This window comes from Pseudophryne corroboree, chromosome 1 (assembly GCF_028390025.1).
Source record: "Pseudophryne corroboree isolate aPseCor3 chromosome 1, aPseCor3.hap2, whole genome shotgun sequence".
Lineage (NCBI taxonomy): Eukaryota > Metazoa > Chordata > Amphibia > Anura > Myobatrachidae > Pseudophryne > Pseudophryne corroboree.
In genome coordinates, this window is record NC_086444.1 from 859,104,751 (window position 1) to 859,127,284 (window position 22,534).

Sequence of the window (22,534 nt, forward strand, 5' to 3'; positions counted from 1 at the left end):
TCGGATAACTCCCTGGCTTTCTCCTCTGGGAGAAACACCTTTTCCTGGACTGTGTCCAGAATCATCCCTAGGACCAGCAGACGTGTCATCGGAACAACTGCGGTTTTGGAATATTTAGAATCCACCCGTGCTGTCGTAGAACTACTTGAGATAGTGCTACTCCGACCTCCAACTGTTCTCTGGACCTTGTTCTTATCAGGAGGTCGTCCATTTTCTTTGAAGACGAATCCTCCTTTCGGTCATTACCTTGGTAAGGATCCGGGGTGCCTTGGACAATCCAACGGCATCGTCTTGAAACTGATAGTGACAGTTCTGTACCACGAACCTGAGGTACCCTTGGTGAGAAAAGGCAAATTTTGGGACATGGAGGTAAGCATCCCTGAGGTCCCGGGACACCATATAGTCCCCTTGTTTGCTATCACTGCTCTGAGTGACTCCATCTGGATTTGAACCCTTGTAAGTGTTCAAATTTTCCAGATTTAGAATAGGTCTCACCTAGCCTTCAGTACCACCATATAGTGTGGAGTAATACCCCTTTCCTTGTTGTCGGAGGGGTAATTTTATTATCACCTGCTGGGAATACAGCTTGTGAATTGTTTTCAATACTGCCTCCCTGTCGGAGGGAGACATTGGTAAGGCAGACTACAGGAACCTGCGAGGGGGGAAACCTCTCGACATTCCAATCTGTACCCCTTGGATACTACTTGTAGGATCCAGGGGTCCTGTACGGTCCCAGCGTCATGCTGAGAACTTGGTAGAAGCGGTGGAGGGCTTCTGTTCCTGGGAATGGGCTGCCTGCTGCAGTCTTCTTCCATTTCCTCTATCCCTGGGCAGATATGACTCTTATAGGGACGAAAGGACTGAGGCTGAAAAGACGGTGTCTTTTTCTGCAGAGATGTGACTTAGGGTAAAAAACGGTGGATTTTCCAGCAGTTGCCCTGGCCACCAGGTCCCATGGACCGACCCCAAATAACTCCTCCCCTTTATACGGCAATACATCTTTGTGCCGTTTGGAATCTGCATCACCTGACCACTGTCTTGTCCATAAACATCTTCTTGCAGATATGGACATCGCATTTACTCTTGATGCCAGAGTGCAAATATCCCTCTGCGCATCTCGCATATATAGAAATGCATCCTTTAAATGCTCTATAGTCAATAAAATACTGTCCCTGTCAAAGGTATCAATATTTTTAGTCAGGGAATCCGACCAAGCCACCTCAGCTCTGCACATCCAGGCTGAGGCGATCGCTGGTCGCAGTATAACACCAGCATGTGTGTGTATACTTTTTAGGATATTTTTCAGCCTCCTATCAGCTGGCTCCTTAAGTACGGCCCTATCCGTAGATGGTACCGCCACTTGTTCTGATAAGCGTGTGAGTGCCTTATCCACCCTGAGGGGTGTTTCCCACCGCGCCTTAACTTCTGGCGGGAAAGGGTATACCGCCAATAATTTTCTATCGGGGGAAACCCACGCATCATCACACACTTCATTTAATTTATCTGATTCAGGAAAAACTACAGGTAGTTTTTTCACCTCACACATAATACCCTTTTTTGTGGTACTTGGAGTATCAGAAATATGTAACACCTCCTTCATTGCCCTTAACGTGTGGCCCTAAAAGAAAATACGTTTGTTTCTTCACCGTCGACACTGAAATCAGTGTCCGTGTCTGGGTCTGTGTCGACCGACTGAGGTAAATGGGCATTTTACAGCCCCTGACGGTGTTTGAGACGCCTGGACAGATACTAATTTGTTCGCCGGCCCTCTCATGTCGTCAACCGGCTTGCAGCGTGTTGACATTGTCACGTAATTCCATAAATAAGCCATCCATTCCGGTGTCGACTCCCTAGAGAGTGACATCACCATTACAGGCAATTTTGCTCCGCCTCCTCACCAATATTTTCCTCATACATGTCGACACACACGTACTGACATACAGCACACACATAGGGAATGCTCTGATAGAGGACAGGACCCACTAGCCCCTTGGGGAGACAGAGGGAGAGTTTGCCAGCACACACCAAAACGCTATAATTATCCAGGGACAACCTTTATATAAGTGTTCCTCCCTTATAGCATTTTAATATATATACATATCGCCAAATCAGTGCCCCCCCTCTCTGTTTTAACCCTGTTTCTGTGAGGGAAAATGGCGCTGTGTGCTGAGGAGAATAGGCCCCGCCCCCTTTTCGGCGGGCTTCTTCTCCGGAGTTTTAGATATCTGGCAGGGGTTAAATACATCCATATAGCCTCAAGGGCTATATGTGATGTATTTTTCGCCATACAGGTATTATACATTGCTGCCCAGGGCGCCCCCCCCCAGCGCCCTGCACCCTCCGTGACCGCTGTGTGAAGTGTGCTGACAACAATGGCGCACAGCTGCAGTGCTGTGCGCTACCTGATGAAGACTGAGAGTCTTCTGCCGCCTGGTTCCGGACCTCTTCATCTTCAGCATCTGCAAGGGGGGTCGGCGGCGCGGCTCCGGGTGTTCCGACTCCCTCTGGAGCTATGTCCAGTAGCCTAAGAATCCAATCCATTGTCAAAGTCAGAAAAATGTCTCTATGCACGTTGCCATATTTGCACCGCACACTGGTCCGCGCTGCGCATGCGTACGCTCTCCCGTGAAGGCGCATACCCGCGATAGCGTGGACTCGCAGGCGCGGTATGCGTATTTACGGTAGAGTTTATGTAGTCGTAGCGTGCGACTCATTCGTTACAAATGTTCACAATTAATGTAGTTTGTAGATCATGGTCCCCTTGATAGATTCTGAAAGTTTGGTTAAAATAGAAGGTCCCTGTTTAAAGGAATCCCTCTTTGTATTGTACGAAGGGTCTGACAGGAATCATACAGCCGTGTTTGGTACCCATCGGAAGAGTATTTAATTAGTAATATTCCGGTGTTGGTTTGGAGCATATTAATCGCTCGTGCGAATAGTTATGGACATAAGAAGTTTATGTCCATTTCTATTATTTACACATACTCAGGTATGCGGCGGGAAACCCAGTTTCCCACCCACCTGAGCTGTTGGAAATCGTCACAGCCCACCTGTATGAATCACCCTATGACCTTTTGTTATGATGCAGGGCCGAATTCCTTCGGCCAATGGACAATGGGATTGTAGGACCAGGAGATTGCATTGTGTGTGGGGCATAAATAGGCAGGCCGACCACATCCAGCTCTCACTCTCTCATCAACGGTTATCTGCTGATAGCCGGGAGCTGGATATCGAGGCGCAGGCGATCATACCCTTTGTGCGTAAGTTTCTCTCCGTAATCATTGTCTTTCTGTGAGCCAATTTCTCTCATCTCTCTCTCTCTCTCTCTCTCCCTGTTCTGTTCTCTCATATCTCCCCTAGACTAGGCTAGTATTGTATTGTATTAGATAGTATTGTATTGTATTGCATTTAGGTCAGTGTAGTATTGTCCTTTTGTATTTATTGTTTAGTTCTGTGGTTAGGAAGTCTCTGTTATATTGTAGTGTATCATTTGTACTGTTATCCCCTTTTACAAATATATTAGATATAATACAGTTAATAGGCTTTGGAACCTAAACCAGTATCTGTGTATTTTCTATAGTGTTAAGTGTTCACTTGAGCGTCGGTGACGCTCAAGCAGCTTTGTAGTTAGTCAGGTTACACAAGGTTGCACTTACACCCTGTATTCACATTAAGTTATTCTGTGTATTTCATTGGTATAAGGTTTAAACATTAAGGTATAGCGTTGTGAGCGTCTGCGCCGCTGGTGACCTCCTCGTGGTCTCGAGCGTATGCTACGCCATAGCGAATCATTACTCTAGTCATAGCCAATAACGTGTCCTGTGATCACTGGGCCGTGAGCGAACGCGACGCTTGAGCGTCTCGCCTACGGCTGAGCGATCGTTACGCAACTAGCGTACCATTACGGTACTTCTTAAGCAAACAGCGTACAGTGTTCTTAGACTTCATAAAGGGTTGTTTATACGACAAAGGAATTTAGCATTGTCAATTGGGGACTCGTCCTATCCTTCTCATATCTGCACTAGGTAGATCAGCAGACATTATCCCCCAGCAAAGGGTGGGAGGTTGTCTCCCAGTGCTGACGGGATAAGCGTCTGCTTCGCTTAGATAAAGAGTGCTGAAGGAATCCGGGAACCGGAAGTAAGAACAAAACGCTTGTGTCTTTTAAAAACTGTTTTATTTCTCTTCTGTCTTGCGTATACACGCACGCATACATTTATCTGCATTTCTTTTTTTTCAATTTCGTATATCACTATTCCTGTTTGCCAATTTTTATAGTTGATAGAAAGTGCTAAAAGAGATTTGCTGTTATTTCATAGTAGAGGTAATAGTTAAAGTATAGAACAACACACGATTTGTCTAGGAGACAAGGCAGTCAGTGTGGATTGCGGTAGATGATCAGGGATCATTTACATTGATAAAAGTATATATATTGTGTTACGGTGGATCTTTGCATTGCGTACACGTGTCGCTAACAAAGACTAGCGTACGCAATCCAAAAGGCAGACGCACGCAGCGTACATTACGCAACGTAGCGTCCGGTTACGCTCACGTAGCTCAAGTCACGAAAAAGGTGAATTAGCGCAAAGCGATAATTAGCGCAAAGCGATAAGTAACGCACAGCGGTAGATAACGCGACGCGGTAAATAACGCAAATCTATTTTTGGAAAAAATCTGAAATTTAGTTTAACAGATCCTGCTCCTAATTGGTAACACTGTTGGACTGAAGACAATTTCTGCGCAGAAATAGATATAGAAACAAAGTGTACATGTGTTGAGTGAGTGTGGTTTTGTATACATAAGTTTATACAACTTTAAGGTGGAACCAAAAGGAAAGCCGGGTACTCGTCAAGGGACATACGTGTAAGTGACATATACGGTGGCTAGGGAGGCATCCCTGGTTAAATAATATTTGAGCATTAGAGTATAGCGGACCATAAGGTAACAAGACCAGGAGGTCGTAAGGTAAAAGGTCCGCTATAAAAGTCCAGTGGCACAACGCCTGGGGCGTTGGTGCAGAACCCATATAGGCCATAAGCTCTTGCTGAAGGAATCGCGGCCGGAAACATCGATTCCATTAATCTCTCAGTACATAACAGGTAGTGCTTATGTACTGAACGATTGGACCGCACGTAATTGTGTGCAGTAGTTAGTAATCTGACCTAATACCATTAGAGTAAAGTGGTCACAAACGCTATTTGTACATTCTGACGTGATTTGTGTAATTTTTTATTTTTGGAAGGGAAGTTCGCTGGTCACTCAGGAACTATCTAACAACCCCACCTTTACTGGAAAGAGTAAGTGTCCTGCGGGTAACCCTCATATGTTCCAGTAAACTGAAGGTTCCATAGGGGCCCTGTATCGAGTACGCCAGCACCACGTCGGTGTGATCAGGTCGTATTGGTCGAGGTGGGCGAGTGAGTGGGGTACTCGGTAAACCGCCACCGCCGGCCTACTGTGGAGTAATTTGGTTGTCTGAAAAGGCTTGCTGAAAACCTTGATACAGAGATCCAAGGAGGACTAAGCAACACCTGCAGACTATGGGGGCCAGTTGCTCAGGTAGGGGGCGATCAACCCTGGTTCAGGTTGATTCTGTGAACCGACCAGTTGGGTCGGCACGATATGTAATGTGTGAAAAATATGGAAGTCACACCGAATCTTTATGTGATGAATGGGAGAGAATGACTGTACAAGACAGGGACAAATTCCCAAGAATAGGTAGCTTTAGTCCAGAAGTGTTACAAAATTTAAGGAGGAGGATATGTCTCGTAAAATCAGCAAAGAGACGAATTCAGCATCATGATTATTTACAGTTATGGCACCAGGAAGGTGAGATACAGAGAGGTTTGGCTCTGGCGGCAGGATCTGGGGCAGTCAGGAAGCTGATAGCCACAGCTCCTCCTCCACCATACATTGCAGGAGAGAAGTTGATTACGGAGAGAAACGCACTGGGTTATAAAACAAAAACTCTTAGTAACCTTGTAAATGTTAATGATGTTAACCAAATAACTCATGCAAGTATTAACCCGTGCAAGATGTACCCTGTTTTGAACCTTCCTCAGGAGTGTGATCAAGAAGACGATTCAGCAACAATTTCAGCTCTCTCTCTTGCAGCCACCATAGCAGAGACCACAGTAGGCACAGCGACACCCACGAGATTAGTGAAAGCCCCTAGCGGAGGGATAGGTGAGGTCGTGTCAACGGGTAAGTACGGCACCATGCACTACACTGAAACAATTGTACCACAACAAGCTGTAGAATCTACACAGGAAGAGGCTGTTAGAATTGCTCCTGTAAGGGTAATAGCAGTTCCCAATGGAAAAACACATGTGTCTGGAGCCACTCCCATAAGGAACATTGCCATGTACACTCCATTTTCCAGAATGGAATTAAGAACAATAGTGTCCGAATTTCCTGACCCCAGAAAGGACTTAGTTGCTAGCCAAAAATACATCAGGGATCTAGGTAACACTGTAGAACCCAACAACAAGGATTGGCAGATACTGCTAAGAGCTTGTTTACCTTCCAATGTTGACGCAACTCAATTTTTAGCTGACTGTGCATTGGATAAAGATGTACCGCTTACAGACGTGTACAACAAGGATAATGTAAAAAGGATAAATTTACAGCTAAAGGAGTATTTCCCAGCCGTTGTTAAATGGAATAAAATATTTTCCATTAAGCAAAAGGAGTCCGAAACGGCAACAGAATATTTTCACCGGGCACTATTAGACATGGCAAAGTACACTGGTATAGAAGACATTAAGACCAACCCAAACCATCGAGAAGTAGCAGTATCTGTACTGATGGATGGTTTGAAAGAAACATTAAAAGCTAGGGTACAGACCACGCAACCATGCTGGCGAGGTCTGTCAGTGTCCACATTGAGAGAGGCTGCTATTGATCACGACAGAAATATCACTAGGCACAGGGAGTCGCAAAGTGATAAGTTGATGTCAGTAAGTATACAGGCGCTGACCACAAAGCAGCCTGCGTATGTACCACCGAATCCTGTGGGTAAGGCAAGTGTAATAACATGTTTTTCTTGTAACAGACCGGGACACTTTGCACGAGAATGTAGAACAAAGAATGTACAAAGATCTTTTCAACCCCCTAGACAACAACACAACACACGACAATGGGAGCAGGGTCCACAGAGGCGGAGTTTTGAGCCACATACAGGGGAAACAAAAAGATGCCCCCCGAACAGAGGTTGGCATGCCTCTGGTAGTTCCCAGCTAACCCCCGCACAAGTAGTCGCTGCCAGCGGGATTCAGGGAGGTCAGCATACCCAATAGGGGTGTGGCCATACCTGTAATCTGCACCCAGTTAAGTTGATTGCTAGTCTTGGAAGCGAACCAGAGATTGCAATCAATGTAGCTGGTAAAACTTTAAACTTTCTTGTAGACACAGGGGCGGCCAAGTCAGTGATAAATTCGACAGTGGGCATGAGAACCACTGGTAGGACAATTCCAGCCATGGGAGTAACAGGAGTAGTCCAGCACTACCCTGTTAGCAAACCAGCCGAGATTACAATAGGGCCTTTGCATACCAAGCATTCCTTTTTGCTGGCTGCATCGGCACCAACTAATCTCCTGGGAAGAGACTTACTATGTAAAATGGGTTGCGTCATTTATTGTACTCCTGAAGGTGTATTCTTGGACATCCCTGAGAATCACGCTCAGGAAGTACGAGACATGTTAGACTCCCCATCAAAATTAATGTCACATTCCATTATGACAAATAGGAATCCATCCCAAGTAGAAGAGATGACATCTCAGATACCAGAGTCACTTTGGACAAAAGATGGACAGGACACTGGATTAATGGCAAACGTAGCTCCAGTAGTTGTACAAGTAAAAGATGGTAGGATAGCTCCAAAAATCCCACAGTATCCTCTGAAGCCAGAGGTGGAGTTAGGAGTTTTTCCCGTAATAGAGCGCTTGCTACAACGGGGCATTCTAGTAAGAACGTCCAGCACAGCAAATAGTCCCATCTTCCCTGTTAAAAAGAGTGGGGGGAGGGGTTACAGGCTAGTGCAGGATCTAAGGGGGATTAACAAAATAGTTGAGAGTCAGTTCCCCGTAGTGCCTAATCCAGCTGTCATCCTAATGCAAATTCCTCCCACTGCCAAATTTTTCACTGTTATTGACCTCTGCTCCGCATTCTTTTCGGTACCTCTGCACCCTGACAGCCAATATTTGTTTGCATTCACATACAAAGGAGTCCAATACACGTGGACTCGGTTACCCCAAGGTTTCATAGATAGTCCAAGTATATTTTCTCAGGCTTTGCATGATTGTTTACAGTCTTTCCAACCGGAGAGTGGATCAGTGTTGATACAGTACGTGGATGATCTACTACTGTGTTCTGATTCATTGGAAGCTTCCCTGAAGGATACGAAACAGCTCCTGTTTCATCTTTCAGACACAGGTCACAAGGTTTCCAAAGACAAGTTACAATTATGCCAAACTAAGGTAAAATATTTGGGACACTGTCTAACACAAGGACTGAGACACCTGACCGCTGATAGAATTCAAGCCATTAGAGACATGACACTGCCACAAACCCAGCAACAGATCAGGACGTTTCTAGGAATGTGTGGGTATTGCCGTAATTGGATCCCAGGGTTTTCCATATTGGCGCTACCTTTGCAGGAAATGGTCTCTTCAAACAAACCTGATCGGATTTCGCATACAGACGAATCTGAAACAGCATTTGAGAGACTCAAGCAATGCCTAACGCAGGCACCAGCACTAGGTATGCCAGACTATGGGAAACCCTTTGAACTATACGGAACAGAAAGTGCTGGGTGCGCAGCAGGTGTACTAACACAAAAACACGGTGATGCCAGCAGGCCAGTTGCATATTACAGCGCTCAGCTAGATACGGTAGCGCGATCCCTCCCCACATGCTTGCGTAGCGTTGCGGCGATAGCATTGCTAGTGACAAAAAGCGAAGATGTCGTGCTAGGCCACAACCTCACAATCCATACACCGCATGCGGTATCTGCCTTATTGAATTCTGCCCAAACCAGACACGTCTCATCAGCAAGGTTTACAAGATGGGAATTGGCATTAATGGCCCCAGTAAACATCACCATAAGGAGATGCAGTGCATTAAACCCTGCAACATTTCTCCCAGGTGTGCCTGGTCAGACACAAAGGGTGGAAGGTGAGAGTGATGGGGAAGGAGGATTTAATGCAAAGGAAGATACACATGATTGTATGGAATATTTGACCCAAAATTTTACCGCAAGGCCTGACATCAGTGACAATCCACTGGAAGATGCAGAACTCACGTTCTACACGGACGGTAGTTGTCACAGACAGTCAGACTCGGGAGACTTGTGTACTGGATACGCAGTCGTAGATGACCAAGACACCATAGAAGCGGAACCGCTAGGCCCACCTCACTCAGCCCAGGTTGCTGAACTGGTCGCCCTAACCAGAGCATGTGAATTGGCTAAGGGTAAGTCAGCCAATATCTACACCGATTCTAGATACGCCTTCGGGGTAGTCCATGATTTCGGAGCCCAATGGCGGCTCAGAAATTTCATGACGGCAGCTGGCACACCGATAGCGCATGCAGCTCATATAAAAAGGCTTCTAACAGCGATACAGGAACCCGACAGAGTGGCTGTTATCAAATGTAAAGCACATACATATAGTCAAGACCCAGTGTCACTTGGTAACAGCCGAGCAGACGAAGCCGCAAAGCTTGCAGCTGCTACCCCCATACAGACAGACACCACACAACTGATGGTATTTAATACCATCAACACACAGAAGTTGTGTGAGATGCAGAATTTGTGTTCCACACAGGAAAGAGCAGTCTGGAAGGCAAAGGGATATGGCCAGGAGTCCTCAGGGCTCTGGACGGATGGACATGGTAAACCGGTGGCCCCCAGGGCATACCTTCCATGTCTGGCTGAAGCAGCTCACGGGCTGACTCATCTAGGCAAGGAGGGGATGTGCAAATTGGTAAGAGCATACTGGTGCGCCCCAGGATTCTCCTCTCATGCGGGTAAAAGAGCAATGTCATGCCTTACCTGTCTGAGAAAGAATATTGGAAAAGCAATACCTACAGAACCATCCCATATCCCACCTGCCGGCGGCCCTTTCCAGGTAATACAAATTGACTTCATTCAATTACCCCCATGTCGAAATTTGAAATATGTACTTGTCTGTATAGATGTTTTCTCGAATTGGGTCGAAGCATTTCCAGCAGCTACAAATACCGCTATGTTTACAGCTAAGAAAATTGTGCAGGAATTTGTATGTAGATATGGTATCCCTAGAATCATTGAAAGTGATAGGGGTACCCATTTTACAGGTGATGTCTTTCAAGGAATGTGTAAGTTGATGGGAATTGATAGTAAGCTGCACACTCCGTACCGTCCACAGGCGAGCGCGAAGGTCGAAAGAGTGAACAGCACTATTAAAAATAAATTGAGTAAAGTAATGACAGAGACAGGATTGACGTGGCCAGAAGCTTTACCCATTGTTTTGTATAGCATCAGAACCACTCCCAGGTCCCCTCTTAATCTGTCTCCTTTTGAAATCTTGTTTGGTCGACAACCGCATGTCATGATTAACCCTCAGGATGATTTGAAATGTAACAATGAAGTAACTGTAAAATACTTAATTAACATGAGTAAACAGTTGAGGAATCAAAATGATAATCTGAAGTTGGTGATTCCCGATTTACCAGATAGTAATTGTCATGACATTGAACCTGGGAATTATGTAATGATACGAAATTTTCTACGCTCAGGTTGTCTTATTGATAGATGGGAAGGACCATACCAGGTCTTATTGACTAGCACCACAGCATTGAAGGTTGCTGAGAGAGAGACTTGGGTCCATTCATCCCACTGCAAAAAGGTTGCCGATCCAGAGAAGTCCCGTGATGAGGAACAGACGGTAGAGGTTGTATCACTGGAGTGTCTGTTCCAGGAGGACTGAGGCGGCACCTGAGCCTTGAAGACCGGAAGCAGTTGTCGACTCCCCTCTCCCTTTTATTGTTTTTCTCCACTTCCCAGCCCCTCTCCCTTAAAAATTTCTTTTTCCCCCTTCTCATTCTTCTCTATTTCCTCCTCAAAGATGGACTTGCCCCAAGAGACTGTGATCCGGATTTTGATGTTAACCATGATGTTGACCAGAGCAGTCTGTTCCGGCAAGAGTACCATAGAGGTCGAGAGAGGTTCTGGAATGGGTTCCGATTATGATGATGGAGGCGTAGTTTTCCAAGATCAACCAAACCAACAAGCAAAGGCGAGTATCAGAAAACGATCCGATAGAAGAAATTGTGATGGATTGTTAGCTGAAGAAAATTGTATCTGTAGGCTCTGTGATAATCTGGTTGAAGATGGATGCATAAAGAAATGCCAATCTAGTTTTAATATCCATATGGACCGGCATCCATTGAGTGACTATCACTCCTTAGTGGGTAACGTGTTAAACCAAACAGATTGTTGGGTATGCTCTCAAGTACCTCAGGGTCACAGCAAATCAGGGCTAGTACCATTTCCTTTAACGTTAGGGGAGGTACTTGAGCTAAGTGGTGGGAGACCGGTGGATCGGAGGTTTAACATCTCCAGCCCTCCTAGTTTGAAGCTCCACCAATACCATGTGGATAGGTCCCTCTTATGTTTCAACATCTCCAATCCCAGAAAACCGGGAAATTGGGAAGTGTCATGGAGCAACCTTACCATGACCTTTTCACACAGAGCAGATAGAATGCCTACAGATACAGAGCTCGTACGCCACATAGCCAGTAGAGGAAAATCTTTCCGGTATCGATATACCTTAGGAAATAGGATTACTAGAGTTGGAGAGGTATCACCAGGATACTGTGCACATATCGTACAAACTGATACGTGCATTAAGCAGATGGAAGAATTAGGGTCAGGAGATTTCACCTGGAAGGTTTGTAACATGGTCATGTCCTTCTCCGTCCCTTATGTTCTCCCCGATGACGCATATTTCATATGCGGGAGAAAGGCGTACAAGTGGCTTGCCCCAAACTCTGAAGGATTGTGTTATATTGGAAAAGTATTGCCTGAAGTGATGACTGTAACACATGACAAAATGAAGGACATACACCGTGGTGCCCAAGCTCCTTATACTCACACTCATTACGAGCACCGAGTTAAAAGACAACTGTCAGAAAGGTTAGAGCATCCGGCCTCTGATCTTATCCATGAATCCACCGGGATTCAGGTTCTGGTAGCGTTAGATTTCACTCGCACCGCTCGAGGTGTGATGAATTATAGATACATTTCCGCACTCGCCAATTTGTTAGATAATATCACTGAAATGTATGATGACACGTTTAGATACACTGGAAGAGAACTTCAAGCTTACAAAACAGAACTAGTTCAGCATAGGATGGTTCTTAATTATCTTACAGCAGTAACAGGCGGATATTGTGTTACATTGGCAACACAGTACGGCATAAAGTGTTGCACGTATATCACAAATAGCACCGAGGATCCGGTAGAGGTCATAGACCAAAAGATGGACGATATTCTGCAATTAAAGTGGGAATTTCGTCGAAAACACAATCTCACCCTTGCTGCTGTAGGTAATGAGCTGACTGGTTGGGTGTCATGGTTGAACCCGCGAAATTGGTTCTCCGGTTTAGGAGACTGGGCTCAAGGAGTCATAATGGATGTTGGAAAGTTTCTACTATGTATCTTGGGTGTCATTATATCGATTGGATTGATATTTAGATGCGGGCAGGCTTTAATGAGGTGCAAACAAAGTACAAGAGTGATGAGCTTGAGGAGCGAGGAAACTGTAATTAACCTGGATTTGATTTATGACCCAATGATAGAAACCAGAATGTGATGAAAATGCGATTATACGGTCCGTTTCTTTCACCTGTTTTTCTGCTTTTCTCCAAGATACAAAGACCCCCTTGGACGAGGAAGTTGACGAGACGCTATACAGACAACAGACAAGCACCAAAGAAGAAGATTTGACAACTTTAAATATGGACACTTGATGAACTTTGCCATGGATCCCCAGTTTCCCTAGTATTTTTAAACTCACGCTAGCCCAACATTTTTGTAAATCTGATGGCACTGACAAAGCTTGTTGCTCATGCCTAAGGAGCAAAACAGCGCAAAGAAGACGACTCTCAACAGATACCGAACACAACTTCAACAACAGATGTACATTTCCCTGACATAGAATATCATTGCATTTTTCGTAAGTGTTCTTTATCTTCATCTCTACAACCCTCAGGTAACGACACACATAGACGATAGGGAATACAGGCACAGATATCAGCAACCACATACCTCCCCCATTCATGTATCATCAACTAAAATGTGCATCCCCATTTTGTTACAACCACAGCCGAAATGAGCTCGGTAGAGTTTGACAGCCCATCCACAGACCTGTACCACAGGATAAGAAGGAATTCAAATGTATACTTCGCAATACCTCGAAGCTTGATTTACCACACGTACGGCACGATGATACATGACCCTCCAAACATGGACTCATACACACATGCTTCTGCTTTCTCACTAGGTCATACCCTCTTCACACCTACTCCACTCTTCTCCCCTACCCAACCATGGAAATCAATTAACCCCTGACTTACATTTTTCTCCTTAAATATTTTAGAAGGTGGCAGTTATTATTGACTGCCAAAGGGTGGACTGTCAAAGTCAGAAAAATGTCTCTATGCACGTTGCCATATTTGCACCGCACACTGGTCCGCGCTGCGCATGCGTACGCTCTCCCGTGAAGGCGCATACCCGCGATAGCGTGGACTCGCAGGCGCGGTATGCGTATTTACGGTAGAGTTTATGTAGTCGTAGCGTGCGACTCATTCGTTACAAATGTTCACAATTAATGTAGTTTGTAGATCATGGTCCCCTTGATAGATTCTGAAAGTTTGGTTAAAATAGAAGGTCCCTGTTTAAAGGAATCCCTCTTTGTATTGTACGAAGGGTCTGACAGGAATCATACAGCCGTGTTTGGTACCCATCGGAAGAGTATTTAATTAGTAATATTCCGGTGTTGGTTTGGAGCATATTAATCGCTCGTGCGAATAGTTATGGACATAAGAAGTTTATGTCCATTTCTATTATTTACACATACTCAGGTATGCGGCGGGAAACCCAGTTTCCCACCCACCTGAGCTGTTGGAAATCGTCACAGCCCACCTGTATGAATCACCCTATGACCTTTTGTTATGATGCAGGGCCGAATTCCTTCGGCCAATGGACAATGGGATTGTAGGACCAGGAGATTGCATTGTGTGTGGGGCATAAATAGGCAGGCCGACCACATCCAGCTCTCACTCTCTCATCAACGGTTATCTGCTGATAGCCGGGAGCTGGATATCGAGGCGCAGGCGATCATACCCTTTGTGCATAAGTTTCTCTCCGTAATCATTGTCTTTCTGTGAGCCAATTTCTCTCATCTCTCTCTCTCTCTCTCTCTCCCTGTTCTGTTCTCTCATATCTCCCCTAGACTAGGCTAGTATTGTATTGTATTAGATAGTATTGTATTGCATTTAGGTCAGTGTAGTATTGTCCTTTTGTATTTATTGTTTAGTTCTGTGGTTAGGAAGTCTCTGTTATATTGTAGTGTATCATTTGTACTGTTATCCCCTTTTACAAATATATTAGATATAATACAGTTAATAGGCTTTGGAACCTAAACCAGTATCTGTGTATTTTCTATAGTGTTAAGTGTTCACTTGAGCGTCGGTGACGCTCAAGCAGCTTTGTAGTTAGTCAGGTTACACAAGGTTGCACTTACACCCTGTATTCACATTAAGTTATTCTGTGTATTTCATTGGTATAAGGTTTAAACATTAAGGTATAGCGTTGTGAGCGTCTGCGCCGCTGGTGACCTCCTCGTGGTCTCGAGCGTATGCTACGCCATAGCGAATCATTACTCTAGTCATAGCCAATAACGTGTCCTGTGATCACTGGGCCGTGAGCGAACGTGACGCTTGAGCGTCTCGCCTACGGCTGAGCGATCGTTACGCAACTAGCGTACCATTACGGTACTTCTTAAGCAAACAGCGTACAGTGTTCTTAGACTTCATAAAGGGTTGTTTATACGACAAAGGAATTTAGCATTGTCACCATCCTGCACGCAGGTGAGTTGAAAATCTCTCCCCTAAGTCCCTCGATGCAGTGAGCCTGTTGCCAGCAGGACTCACTGAAAATAAAGAACCTAAAAACTTTTTCTAAGCAACTCTTTAAGAGAGCCACCTAGATTGCACCCTTCTCGGCCGGGCACAAAAACCTAACTGAGGCTTGGAGGAGGGTCATAGGGGGAGGAGCCAGTACACACCATGTGATCCTAAAAAGCTTGCTTTTGTGCCCTGTCTCCTGCGGAGCCGCTATTCCCCATGGTCCTGACGGAGTCCCCAGCATCCACTAGGACGTTAGGTTTTTCTCTAACAAAACTTTTACTCTAAGCAACTCTTTAAGAGAGCCACCTAGATTGCACCCTTCTCGGCCGGGCACAAAAATCTAACTGAGGCTTGGAGGAGGGTCATAGGGGGAGGAGCCAGTGCACACCACCTGATCCTAAAGCTTTTACTTTTGTGCCCTGTCTCCTGCGGAGCCGCTATTCCCCATGGTCCTGACGGAGTCCCCAGCATCCACTAGGACGTCAGAGAAATGAAAGTGGCCCCAGGATCTCGTGGACACAGATGGGTTTTTATGGACTTTGGCTTTAAGATCTAGTTCACCACAAAACACCTACTCAATGTCTGACTTATATCGTGCCCAATTATCTTATCAGTTCACCTGGGCAGCATTATTTCTACTCTACAGGTTCTGTACACTGGGCTTCAGAACACTACCAAGCACTAACAGCCCTGATGTAGGGCAGGGAAGCTGGCACTGGAATAACACCGCTCTGTTACTGGTCAGAGCTGTCATGCTAACAAACGCAGCACAGCAATTCCCAGTGGTTTTTTCTCAATCAAAATATGGAATTTGTGATTCATGTGATTACAGCTCTAATTCAATATATAAATAATTTCCAAATGTAACACAAGGAAATAGACCTGCTTACCCCATGCTGTACCACCGTTTCAGGGAAACGCCTCAGCAGTAGAAGCAGCATTTCTGCCCTTTCCAGTGTATTAAAACATTGTTCTGTAGCTTTCAGCAACATCTCACACTGTACACGGCCAGGAAGAGCCTCGAACAGACCTGTAAATCACAGTTATCACTGGACCACATCTCGCCAGCCATTTATACATTATGTATATCAGTGATGTGCAAAGTATTTTGCTGCATTTTAAACAACTGCTGTATTCATGAAACATACAGAAATAGTAACTAAGATGTATGGCATTACTTGTATACTTTCAATCTAAATATTTTTAGACATTGGAAAGCACTATCTTGGTCTGGCAATCATCAATATCTATACAGTAACATTAATTACAGGTTGCTTCTTACCTCTTAAAAACTGTGTCTGCTTATCCTGTGAATCATTTCGGAGTGCTGCTGTAATCACACTTATTTCCCTCCAAACCACTGGCTGGTCGTTGAAGTTCACAAACCTGTACATACAAATACAGACATAAAACTACAAGACAAAACAGTTACAGAGAATAACTAGCGGGTCAAGTTATGCTATTCTGGTAAAGTAATCAACTATTATTGAACCTGTATGCCCTCACTTAATTAAAAGCAGATACATAATACAGGTACACCACCGATAATCCGGCACCATCAATTCTGGCACTGTGCCAGATTACCAGTTTTGCTGGATTATCAGTGGTATTGGCAACGGAGGTGTCGGCAGCATCCTGATTCCCCCTTCGCCTGCAGCCTAATTCTACCCAGCATGCCTCCCACAGCCTATCTCCAACCCCCAGCCTGACTAGCCGCTCGCAGCCGTCCCACCCCCCTCCCCAGCCTAACCAAGACTCCTGCTGCCTATTTAAACCATCCCGCAGCCTAACTACCACCCACAGCCTAACTTCCACCGGCACCTGATGTGTCCGGATTAAAAGAGGTGCCGGAAAATCGAAGTTCAACATGTATTTTATGCAAACTTACTTCTATTTGAGAGTACCCGAGTGCAGTGATTTATGTGATATTATCTTAAATTCAGTCAAATCTATGGTTAGGGCAGTGGATCTCTAAGTTTTTTGAATCACGGCGACCTACAGCATCAGAATTCTTTTCACAGCATCCCTAGGCCAAAAGTTTCTTATTGAGAAATTTAGAAATAAATATTAAATTAAGTAGATCGCATTTATATGTCATCCTTAGGTTCAATTGTGCGGTGAGGGAAAAGATTTGCTTCCGTTTGTCCACATATTTTATGATTGGCAGCCACCAGCTCTGGTTTTGCATATTACATTGACCATAAATAATTTTAATTGGTCCTGGACAACCAATCCAAGGCACCCCTGCCAGTGTTCTGCGGCACCCCAGGGAGCCACGACACACAGTTTGAGAACCACTGGGTTAGGGTAAAACAAAAACATGGGTTTAGTATGAAATACCTACAATCAAAATCCTGACGGTCAAAATACAGACAACAATTGGCCGACGGTCAAAAGACTGACATTTAAAATGTCAACAGGTCGAAAAGTCGGCACAAGTTTTCATTGTTTCTTGTTGTGTATGTCGACATAGGTTGACATGGACACCGTATAAGTGTACCGCGTTCCCTTGCATGGCTCGCGTTCGGGAACGGTGCCTCACTGCGCTAGGCACACTATTATATTCCCCCTCCGGGTCCAAGTATGAACAAGTCGGTTTCAATGAAAAAATCATGAAAAACTCGTGTCGACTTTTTGACATTTTAAATGATGGAATTTTGACCGTCAGTCAATGGTTGTCTGTATTTTGATTGCATCTAAAAAACATAATATACATTACTATTTCATCCTGTCCATGTCTATAGAATACTATATAATTAACTTCATGATCTTAAATTCTTGCCATTTATATATGATTTTTTTTCAGGATTAAATAGAAAGAATCACTCACATGTCATACAACTGTCTCCCAGCTGAAGCTGTTCGTTCTGCATTCCTTTCAATACTGTACATCGCATACTACAACAGGGGGGATAAAATAAGTAAAAAAATTTTACATGTGAAAATCTCAGACAAAATCACAATCTACTGGGAACTGCTGGAACTCTGGACAGTTCACCAGGAAGCTGTATGACCAATTATTAATGTAAAACAAAAAGATAAAATCCAAACTACAGTTGAAAATGAATAACAAGTTTCTAAGCCTTCCATGAATATACGTATTAAAGAAAATGCTTACAACTTTCTCTTAAAAAAGGCATTATAACTTACACATGGAACTATGGAACATTACTGAGGAGTAGCAGAGAGGAACAGCAACAAGATGTAAGTGAAAACTCCCCCTTCCGGCAATCCCCACTAGAGCACACAGCGTCTCCCTGCCCGGCCGGGACCAGTGCACATGTGCGAGATCTCACTACTCACGCAAGATCTCACATGAGGAGCCTGCACTTGCCAGGGCCAGCACTGTGCCTGCTGTGAAGATAGGGCATCAATACCTGCAGCCGCTGAAATAGTCAGTGCCACTGACCGTTCTTAAATTGCCCTGCATATCGGGGTATTATCTAAAACACAGCATAATACCCCTGTCACTGGGCACACACTGCTGCTGTCATACATGGGGGAAGCAAGTGGTATCAGCGCGATACCACTTCCCCCTCCATAACACACATTTCTACGTCTACCCCTATGCTCCCTGTCTCACTACAGTCATTGGAGAGCACTATGCCAGACACCTGACTTTTCCTTCCAAAAGCGGAGATATTCGTGCTAAAGAATACCCCCAGACACAAGTAGAGGATTAAAAGCTCAGTATATGAATTGTGATGGCAAAGTAGAGGCTGTATTCATATACAGATGTGTCCTCGCACATCTTTGCTTAAAAGAGCTGCATAGCGTGGATCGCAGCAACGCCACTAGCAGCCCTTTATTGTGCTAGAATTTGCAGGTGCGTGAATATGCATGCAGCTATAAAGACAGCACATAACCACGGTTAGCCATAGCATATCTGCCTGCTACCCGTTCCATACATTGTAATCGAGACCCCCCCCCCCCCCCCCCCTGTCATGTATGGCAGCGTCGTACTCCCGCTGCCTGCAAATGCTCGGCGTCCTAAATATGCAGTAGCGGGAGCGTGCGCCATGCTGTGCTGGAAGTCTTTGCCTGCGATGTTGCAAAGATGGAAGAGGACACATCTGTACAGGTGGGATAAAAGGAGCTATAAACATTATACAGCCCTGACCATAAACATGAGATGTGACCAGGTCTGTATAGGTAGCAAAATGGGTTTTCTGGGATCCATTTTGTGTTTGCAGTTAGCAGTAACAACTTGTGTCCATAATGACAGCTGCTTGGATCCCTCTGATTTGCGCAGCAGTATTCTTCATAAAACAAGAAAAAAATGGAAAAATATACCCACAACAATTATATAACCCAGAGTGGGTGCTATCATCATGTAGTGGTAGGGACTGCCATAACAGAGACTTTGACACGCCAAACTAACGGTGAGATTTTTTCTTTCGATTTTGGACTATATAATTAAAATCGCAAGAAAAGTTAGTGCAAATCGCAAGGTGTTATGCCACTTGCGAGCCCGATGCGCGGTCCCGCCAGGTCGGCATCGCAAGAAAAGATAGACTGTGCAGGCAAGTCAATCCTTGCTAGATCGGTGTACTATCTAGTTCACCTCACATGTCAATAACATCTCACATAAGCCAAAATCTCACATAAGCCAAAATCGTAATCACACAGTCCATATCTCATGAAAAGTTAGTCAAAATCGGTGGTGCTGGGCTCCGGGGAGTTCAGGGGAAATCGTAAGTGAAAATCGGGCATAGCAAGGATCTCACTGTTTGTACACACCCTTAGATCTCTGAATTTTTTATTATCTTGCAGTATTAAAATCTCATTGCTGATCCTTTTCAATGTCATGAGGGTATATTGTCCTTTTTTTCTTGTTTAGATTAATCCCTCCCTTTCATACACCTGTGAAGGGCCATTAAATTGATTGCACAACACCCATATTATATGTCGTCATAAAACACACACACAAAAAAAAAAAAAAAAAAGTGTCCTCCAAATGACTAAAACTACAACCCGATGTCTGCAGGTAATGCATACGAATTACCGGTGATTGGGATGCCGGCAGTCAGTATGCCGACAGCGGCATCCTGGCCACCAGTATGCCGGCAGCGGGGCGAGTGCTTGAAAGCCCCTTGCGGGCATGGTTTGCTCCCTCTATGGGTGTCGTGGACATCCACAGAGGGAGATCAGCCTGTGCCGCCATTATTCCGGCATCGGGATTTCACTGCTAATCGGGATCCCGACGTTAGTATTCTGACAGCCGGGATCCTGAGTAGCGGTATGCTAACCACTTCCCGTATGCAGTTAGAGTCTCTAATGGCAACGATCCTGTCCGCAAATGTGACAGCCAATTGTACAGTTAGGGTCACTCGTGTGCAGTAAGGGTTTTCTGCAGGTTTTTGCACAAGCGCAGCAAACAAATCACTCAACTGCACAAACATCACTCTGAATCAGGCCCTGTGATTGGCTGCATTTTGTGGAACTGGCTCACATAGCATCACTGCCCAGGAAGAAAAAAAAAAAAAGAACAGTATTATTGATGCTGTTTTTTTAATGTGTGCGTTATTATCAGAACTATTTTTTAACCACCTTGACACCTGCTTACGGTTAACAATGAGTACCTATGGCCCTGATTCAGAGCTTGCTAAGAAATCTTATCAATTTTACAGTAAAGGGCCCCATACACTAGAACGATATGTTTGAGGCTGAAGTTGGAAGCGATTTCCCTTGAACTCTCCAGGGAGCTACCCGGGAGTGGTTCCATACGATTCCAAACAATTTGGTACATTTTGCATGCAATATAGCGTATATGATCCCAGCCATGCCTGCGGGTACCGACATATCCCGAGTGCAGCACTAACGATCTAGGGGAGCCGATCCGGCCCTCACGGGAACGCGCATCAGTTCGGATCAGAAACACCTCCAAAATGCCAGATTTCACACAATGGGGGAGATTCAAATGTTTGAAAAGTCGGTTGAGTGTCTGTTTTTGCCTGTCTATTAGATAGGAAAAAACAGACACCCAACTGACTTTTCAAACATTTGAATCTCCCCCAGTATATCGGCCCAAAATTTGCTGAAATCTGGGATTGTCGTTCTAGTGTATGGGGCCCTTAAGTTTCAACACAATGATGCTGGTAGATCACCAGTGATTAAGTGAACAGGGAGTAGGTCACAAAAGTCCAGCCACCCTGGCCTGCACTATGTCAGCGTCCGGAGTCTTACCGGTACGCTGGGGCCACGGGGCTGGCTTCCTTGGCGATGTGCGGGCAGCGACGGAGGTGGGCTGCTGCGCCGGATCCGTGGGCAGCAGTAGCGGCGGTGAGGGGGTCCGCTCGTGGCGGCGGGACGCAGCTACAGCGGGTCGCTCTTGCTGAGCCTTTGCTAGGAGACCAGGGGCAGTGAGCAATGTGGCTTTGCAAAAAGGTCTGCATTACTGGGCGCCGCCATGTTGGAGACCAAGCTTTAAGCATAGTTCCTGTTTCTTCCACCCAATCCAGGGGAAGCTCTCCCTATAAAAGGGGGCTGGTTTAGGACAGGGACGCCAGTGCTTCAAGGTACAACCCTGTTGTAGGTGCTTTAGCCTGTGCTCCCAGGATTCCTGCTGTATTCTGGTTCCTCCTGATCCTGCTTGGTCGGTTCTCTGTTGCTGCAGCCCTGTTTCTAGCCTGCTACTGCCTGTGGAAGCGCTCCTGGAAAAACCGTTCCAGTAAGACTCTTTGGGCACAGTCGGCCCCGGGTATTCTGCCTCGTCTTTCAAGCCACACTCCACAGATCTCCTTCACCAGCCACGCCTTTGTACCACCGACCACAGCCTGCAGATTATCATCTTCAGCCTCGTTTTCCAAACCACAGTCCTTGTCTCCAGCCACGTCTTCAACCACCATCCACAGTTCATCATCTAGTCTCATCTTTCAAATCACAGTCCACAGTTCTTCGCCTCCAGCCACGTCTTTAACCACTATCCACAGTTCTGCAGTTCATTAATCACAACCTCGTCTTTCAAGCCACAATCCGCAGTTCTTTATCCGCAATTACGTTCCTTAACCATTGTGCTCCAGCCTCGGTCCTCTACCTCAACCCTGTACATAATAAATACTTTCCATTGACTCTCAAACCCCGCCTACGTTCTTCATTGCTCCGTGTCCCATGCGAAGGAACTATATCCAGCCCCCTCATCTTGTTCATTCACAGCCTGCTACTTCCTCGGGCAAATCTCAGCTGCCGGATCCTCAAACTTTGCTAGACGTGACACACTACATCTTATCTGGCAGTTATATTTCCATTTTTGTATTTCTCAAATTACAGTTCACAGCGAACTGCAACATATTAGAATTAATTGCAGATCCCCCAATGGCTGGGTCTGGAGATTTAGGAATATTAAACAGGTTTAAAAATCCCA

At 45.3% G+C, this 22,534-nt stretch overlaps 1 protein-coding gene across 2 annotated transcripts in view; it reads right to left on the reverse strand.

Moving 5' to 3' along the window:
* The window catches only part of INTS10 (integrator complex subunit 10), a 160,921-nt gene that overhangs the window by 137,691 nt on the left and 696 nt on the right, over nucleotides 1-22,534 (reverse strand). For both annotated transcript variants that reach the window (XM_063919980.1, XM_063919981.1), the window contains exons 2-4: nucleotides 18,002-18,069; nucleotides 16,454-16,557; nucleotides 16,062-16,201 (exon numbers count right to left, since the gene is read on the reverse strand). In XM_063919980.1, the coding sequence (XP_063776050.1) occupies nucleotides 16,062-16,201; nucleotides 16,454-16,557; nucleotides 18,002-18,069 (312 nt within the window). The remainder of the gene's footprint in view (nucleotides 1-16,061; nucleotides 16,202-16,453; nucleotides 16,558-18,001; nucleotides 18,070-22,534) is intronic.